At 48.1% G+C, this 7369-nt stretch overlaps 1 protein-coding gene across 2 annotated transcripts in view; it reads right to left on the bottom strand.

Moving 5' to 3' along the window:
- The window catches only part of BMP3 (bone morphogenetic protein 3), a 49510-nt gene extending 42526 nt beyond the window's left edge, over positions 1-6984 (bottom strand). The window contains exon 1 of one of the 2 annotated variants that reach the window (XM_058193330.1): positions 6147-6984. In XM_058193330.1, the coding sequence (XP_058049313.1) occupies positions 6147-6486 (340 nt within the window). In that variant the 5' untranslated portion in view covers positions 6487-6984. The remainder of the gene's footprint in view (positions 1-6146) is intronic. The other variant, XM_058193329.1, reaches the window with a different exon arrangement.
- Between the last annotated feature and the right edge of the window lie 385 nt (positions 6985-7369).

Genomic DNA, 7369 nt, shown 5'->3' with positions numbered 1-7369 from the left:
AGCTATAGGCCCAGTGGTGGGATTCAAGTAATTTAACAACTGATTCTCTGCCCTAATGATTGATTTATTCCAACAACCAGTTTACCAAACTGCTCAGAAACTGGTTCTCCCGAAGTGGTGCAAACTGGCTGAATCCCACCACTGTGTAGGCCTGTGATGGAGAACCTATGGCACACATGCCGGAAGTGGCATGCAGAGCCATCTCTCCAGGCATGTTAGCCATCACAAGTTGCTCTTCCAGGTTCCAGCTTCCGGCCAGCTGGTCTTCACAAGCATGGGAGCACCGGAAACAGGAAGAGCAGCTGCCTGGCGCGCATGTGCACACTGGCCAGCTGCTCTTCCGGTTTCTGTCGCGCGCATGCCCACCAGCCACTTGGTTTTCTGGTTTCTGGTGCACATGCACTTGCAAAGACCAGCTGGCCAGCACTGTTCTGTCTCTTTCCCCACCTCGGAGTAACGAGCTGGCCTTCAGCCAGTGGATTCATGGCTCTTACCAGTCTTGGCAGAGAAATCGCAGCTGCTTGCCAAAGTTCAAACCAAATGACTCGCACAGTAAGACTTCAGCTCTCTTTGAAACGGTTCAGCTAATCTTTTGCTCCCCGTCGAGTGCGAGCAGTCCCAAAGCTCCTTATATATCCTGCGGGGTGGGGCTTCTGCCCCACCCTTCCCTTTGACGACGCTGCCTCTCTAATCTTCTGAGGCGCGGGTCGATCCAAGCTTGATTATTATCAGCTTTGTCTGAAGGCGTAGCCTGGGGAAGGGAGGAATCAGGGGATGACGGCCTGATTACGTCCTCCGACTGGTCTGGCTCTGACTCCTGGAGCCGGGCAAAGGCATCGGTGCTCCCGAGGTAAGCCTTATCGGCCCTTCCCCCTCACTCTCAGAATCGCTTTCGGGCATGGTGCCAGGTTCGGGGGCTGGAGTCACAACAGGCACGCATGTGCGTGCTGGAAATCAGAAGATCATCTTCCCGGCCAGACATGCGCACTGGACAGCTGCTCTTCCAGTTTCTGGTACGCGCTCACACATGCACGCACTCTCAATTCAGCACTTAGTGCCAAACAGGTTCGCCAATACTGCTACGGATTATTTCAGAGTTGCACACTAGAGATATACAATACGTTGTTGCTGGATTATCTATTCATCTGCCAGCAAAACCAACATGCCAAATTGAGTTTTGGTGGTGGGAGAAACTCCTCTGAATACAGCAAAATACCTTATGCCACCAGACTTGAAATCCTGGGTTTAGAAAATTTAGAACTCTGCCACTTTCGACATGACCTGAGTTTAACTCATAGGATCATCAATTACAATGTCCTTCCTGTTGAAGACTACTTCAGCTTCAATTGCAACAATACAAGAGCAAACAATAGATTTAAGCTTAATGTTAACCGCTCCAATCTTGATTGCAGAAAATATGACTTCAGTAACAGAGTTGTTAATGCTTGAAATAAACTACCTGACTCTGTGGTCTCTTCCCAAAATCTCCAAAGCTTCAACCAAAAACTGTCTACTATTGACCTCACCCCATTTCTAAGAGGTCTGTAAGGGACGTGCATAAGAGCACAAGCATGCCTACCGTCCCTGTCCTATTGTTTTCTTTCGTTAATGTCCTGGAGATGTGTTAGAAATATACCTAGGCAAGACCTTTTATGGTCCCTGGGCCAAATCTGGTCCTTTGGCTGTCCCTTCTTGGCCCATGTGAGGTCAATTGTAAATTAGAAATGAAATGCACGCAATACAACTGCATTGCTTTTATTTTGAAGCTGTTATTTCCCCCCCCCCCAATTTGCATATGTGCATGCACGCATACCTCTGCAGCTTCACGGCCCTATTGGTTCAGCCCTGAATAACAGTTCCAGTTTGTTACGTGGGAAAAAATTGGGAAAATTAATTGCCCTGCCCCGTTCTAGAAAAAAATACATCCTAGTCTCCAAACATTCTCTCTCCTCAAATCAGATCTAGAATCGATGAGAATTCATTTCATCCTGCTGGAACTGATTTTTTAAAAAATGGTCTAAAAGACAGCAGAATTACTTTGTTTACGGGTCAACTCTAGGAGATGGATAGTTAACATAGTAGCAGCAGAGTAAAACTTGAGTGTAAGTTGGAGGTCCAATAATTCTGAGATGTCCATTATCTTCGGAATTCCACATTAATTTGTGCCTAGATCCTTTGCTAAGAAATAACTTCAATCTCTACAAGAATGCCTTGGTCCCGAAGTATATTGTGCAAAAACAGTTAATATTTTCAGCAGTTTATCTAGGGGATAGCTAAATCTCCTGTAAAGCTTGCAGTAGAATTTTTTCCAGACCACATCAAACTTACAATTATTCCAAACAGAGCTATATGTTTTTAGAGGCATGCTGAAAATAACTTATGGTTAACTGCATATTCAGTAGGCTATACTGCATTTATTTCTTTACGTAAGCAACAGATGCATGCAAAACTGACTCGTAGGCCCAGTAAATATGCTAATATAAGAGTATGAAATATTACTGAGTCTCATTGCAATTTTGTAATTAGATTTCAGATTGCAGAAAAAACTTACAGAATATTCATCAGAGATAGAATAACTGATGACACTGATTTTTCACATGTAAGATTTTGAGTTCCTCAGATGTCTAGGATAAAAACGGCTAGGTTTTTTTTTAAAAAGATTTTTATTCTGCCTTTATTTTATAAATAAGTCAAGGTGATGGATATAGGATATATATGTGTGTGTGTGTACATACACACATATATATGTATTTATTAATATTATATATTATATATATAACATTCATTCTTCCTCGTTTTCCCCATGACAACAACCCTGTGAGGACAGGAGAGTTGAGAGAGAGTGATTGGTGGTCCAAAGTCACCCAATTGGCTTTCATGCCTAAGGCGGGACTATAACTCATAGTCTCCTGCCAATTGGCCCGAAGTCACCAAGCTGGCTTTCATGCCTAAGGTAGAACTAGAACTCACAGCCAGCATCATAACCACTACACGAAATTTGGTTTGTGGAATTGATTCGGGCCTATAAAATTCTGAACTGCATAGAATTTATGCATAGAGAGTATAAAGAGGAACAAATAACTTTTAACCTTTGAGTAAATGGGCTGTTTAATGAAACAGACAAAGAATTGTTCAGAAGGCACATAAATTATCAGACTGATTATCCTGCTCAGAAGCAATATAATTTCTTGCTTCACATGAAGTAAAACCACTGATATAGCTTTCTCTGTTCTGCTGTTGTATTATTGTGTGCTTAATCATATTAATAAGCCAACTGATTACTTCTAACTAAAATGCTGAGCTGGGCAGATTTTATTTCCAAGTAAGCATATGCAGGATTGGGTTAGAAAGCTGAACCCTTAATAGGTGCAAAGTGGAAGTTTTATTGATTTTTTCTTCCTATTATTTATAACTACTGGTTGTGGGATTAGAGAATAGAATAGAATAGAATAGTTTTTTTATTGGTCAAGTGTAATGGGACACACAAGGAATTTGTCTTGGTGCATATGCTCTCAGTGTACATAAAAGAAAAGATACGTTCATCAAGAATCATAAGGTACAACACTTAATGATAGTCATAGGGTACAAATAAGCAATCAGGAAACATCAATATAAATATAAATCGTAAGGATACAAGCAACAAAGTTACAGTCATATAGTCATTAGTGGGAGGAGATGGATGATGGGAACGATGAGAAGATTAATAGTAGTGCAGACTTAGTAAGTAGTTTGACAGTGTTGAGGGAATTATTTGTTTAGCAGAGTGATGGCCTTCAGGAAAAAACTATTCTTGTGTCTAGTTGTTCTGTGTGCAGTGTTCTATAGCATCATTTTGAGGGTAGGAGTTGAAACAGTTTATGTCCAGGATGTGAGGGGTCTATAGGTATTTTCACAGCCCTCTTTTTAACTGGTGCAGTATACAGGTCCTCAATGGAAGGAAGGTTGATAGCCACTGTTTTTTGTGCTGTTCTAATTATCTGTTGAAGTCTGTGTCTGACTTGTTTGGTTGCAGAACCAAACCCCTGTTTTACATTTTTATACTACTCCAACAGCTTCTAATTATAAGGAACCTAATACTTTATAGGAATATATAATAAATCAATGAAAACATTAGGTAATGCTCTTAAGAGACAATTTTAGAGAAGAATTAACTAAGAATGAAGAGAAGAAATAAGGAGAAGAGAACAATTGACCAGTGGAACAGCTTTGCCTTCAGAAATTGTGGCTGCTTCATCGCTGGAGGTTTTTAAGAAGAGACTGGAGAGCCACTTGTCTGAAATGGTGTAGGGTCTCCTGCTTGAGCAGGGGGTTGGGCTGGATTATTTTGATTCATTGATTGATTGATTGAGACTTGGCTACTAACTTGTAGATTTCAAATACCGGTTGAAGAATAGCTTTCTCAATTGAGCAGGTAGGAATTTTTTGGGTGGGGGGAGGTATTGTAAGGCAGGGAAAATCTCTGAATAGAGATTTTGAGACAAGCGCAGACTCTGGACTTGGTCCAGCTGCCGAATCATTCACCAAATCCCTCTAGAGTTTACTGGAGCAAGAAGCAAAAAGAGATCCCCGGATCCTGATGTCTGAATGAACTTTCATTCACTGCCTGTTAAGTGTCTTCAGCAGGGCAACTGTATTAGCAGCCACAAAGTTTCTAGCATGTAATAATTTCTCAGGATCTAATTTATACCTGAGGGGGGGAAAAAACAGATCAAATGCCTAGGAGAAGCATTTTTTAAAAATAAATGTAAACCCATGGCTACACTTCGCTTTTAATTTAATTTTTTTTAAAAAAAGATTTGCTCAGTTGGACATGAGATGTTTTTCCTACCTCCACTTGTTATTTTTAATCACTTAGCAGGTCTTCCGTGGGCTCTTAAGATTGACAGCTCTGGGAAGTCGTTTTTTTGAAAGATATGGAAACTCTTGAGTATTTCTGCAAACAAACCCTGTTTACACAAGAAACTCCTCTATCGTTTGCTCCCGGTCACCTACCTTCCCTGACAGAACACAGTTTTAATCCCTAAAGCTGACCCAAGACAAGTTTTGCTTCAACTTCTATTTTAACACGGATTATAGCCAGTGTCCCTGGAAGATTCCCCCAGGAGAAAAAAGACCCTCACGCAGCCCCACAGTTTCCTTCTTTGACTTAGAAATGTGCCCACAGTTCACCACATTCTTTACGTATACTGGTAGTCCTTGACTTATGACCACAACTGAGCCCAACATTTCTGTTGCTAACTGAGACATTTGATCAGTTTTGCCCCCAATTTTATGACCTTCCTTGCCACCGTTGTTAAGCGAATCAGTAACACAGTGAATCTGGCTTCCCCATTGACTTTGCTTGTCAGAAGTTCGACAAAAGGGGATCCCATGAGCCCCCCCCCACACTACAACAGTCATAAATATGAATCAGTTGTCAAGCATCTGAAAATGTTTGACTACATGATCATGGGGATGCTGCGACGGTCATAACTGTGGAAAAACAGGTCCTAAAGTCACATTTTTTTCCAGGCCCCTTGTAACTTGGAACGGTCGCTAAACGAACTGTGTGGTAAATTCCGGTGTAACTTTTTACTAGCGGCTAAATTCCCTCAACGTCTAGGTGTTGGTTTCCCAGGCAAGAGCTATGGGGCGCTGGCTCAAGCGGGTTCAGCGACCCATAGATGCGGGAGGTCCAGAGCGGGGTGCTTCGCTCTCCGGCGCAGGCAACGACTCTCCCCCACCCCCCCAGTAACGCGCCGGTTGTAAAGCCGCGCGACTCAGCGCGTGCAGCCGGCGCGAGCGAGAGCCCCCCCTCCACCACACCTATTTAATTACGCACCTGCGACCCCCAGCCGCGCGACCGGCCCGCAGCTCACACGCTCCCCCCACCTCCCACCCACAAAGTCCCGTCTGGCCGCGCGCGCGGGATGGGGGCGCGAGCGAAGCCCCGCGAGAGCCGCACCTGTCACGAAGGGCCGTCAGCCGAACGCGCCTCGCTCTCCCAAACCCCCAGACTCAGCTATCCCGCTCGCTGGACGCAAAACGGGACCGTCGCGCTGAGGGAAGCGTCCGCCCGCCCACCCACCCGCCCGTCTATCTCTCCACCCCACCCCTCGACCTGCTTTCCGCGCTTCCCCTCCCGCGTGCGAGCCCTTCGGACTCACCTGCCGGCAGCGCTCGGAAGCTTCGCACCGTGTTGCCTTCTCGGAGATGAAACAGCCGGGACGTTCCGGCCGCCTCCGAATCCCGACTCCGGCCGCTGTAGCGGACGTAAAGGCGCAGCATGTGTTCCGACACTTTATCCGCGGCAGCGGAGACGACCACCGGCGGGGAAGGCTGCTCCACCGCCTCAGTTTCGGCCGCCCGGCTCCTGCGCCCTCCGCCTCTTATGCTCCCTTTGGCGAACCCGCCCGGGCGCTCGCCGGACCCTTCGGCCACCAGGCAGCGGCAGCTCAACCAGAGGCAAAACCACCAGCAGAGCAGCGCGCGCGGAGAGCTCGCCATGCCTCCCCGCTTGCCTTGCTGGGGGTGCCGGAGACGGACTGACTCGCCCCTCAAACCGCCCGTCCGAATCCGGAGCGCGCGGGAGCCGAGCGAGCGCAGCTCAGCTCAGCTCAACCCAGCCTCGCCGCTGCCACGGCCGCGGGTGGGGTGGGTGGATTTTGAGAGAAACCAGTGAGGAAGGGAGAGAGAGGGAGGTCGTCTGGCGCGGGGTGGGGTGGTGGGCGGTGATGGGGGTTGAAAGGCGCGTCTCTCAACCTGCCTGCGGTGTTTGCCGGCGGGACGAGGTGGGGGGTGAGAGAGAGCGAGAGAGCGAAGCCGGCGTGCGCGCGCGCGCAAACAGCAGCAAACAGCTCCGGCAGGTTCCTTCGCCCCTGCCTCGAGTGGGGCAGGCGCAGCCCTGGGCTGAGTTTTGTACGGCGTGCGTGTGTGGCGGCGGGACTCGCAAGCGCCGGCGAAACGGCAGCCAATCGCCTCCTCCTCCTCCTCGTCTTCCTCCTCCTCCTCCTCTCGGAGCCGTCTCTCGCAGCGAAAGTGAGGCGGAGGGGGTGGGGGGGTTGCGCGCGCCACCCGCCAAGCCAAGCCAAGCCCGGCCGCGATGCCAAGGCGATCCGCGCTGCCCTGGGGATTGCTGGCTCGGTCGCGGCGGCCGGAGAGGTTGGGAGAAGAAGAGCCGCCGGCCTGGCGGGCTTCGGTGTGTCGACCCAGCCGGGGTCAAGCCGTCCTGCTTAAAAAGGGGAGGGGCCGCTGCTGGGCGACCCGGCTGGGGATGGGGGACATCTGGGGAGAGGGAGGAGGGGGGAAAAACATCTGTCCGTCCGGATTTTTAGCAAGTGAGGGGTTTGGGAGGGGGAACCCCTCGAGCGAGTTGCTCGGGCCGAGGTTC

Source organism: Ahaetulla prasina, chromosome 8, assembly GCF_028640845.1.
Source record: "Ahaetulla prasina isolate Xishuangbanna chromosome 8, ASM2864084v1, whole genome shotgun sequence".
Lineage (NCBI taxonomy): Eukaryota > Metazoa > Chordata > Lepidosauria > Squamata > Colubridae > Ahaetulla > Ahaetulla prasina.
This window is presented reverse-complemented; position numbering and strand designations above follow the sequence as displayed.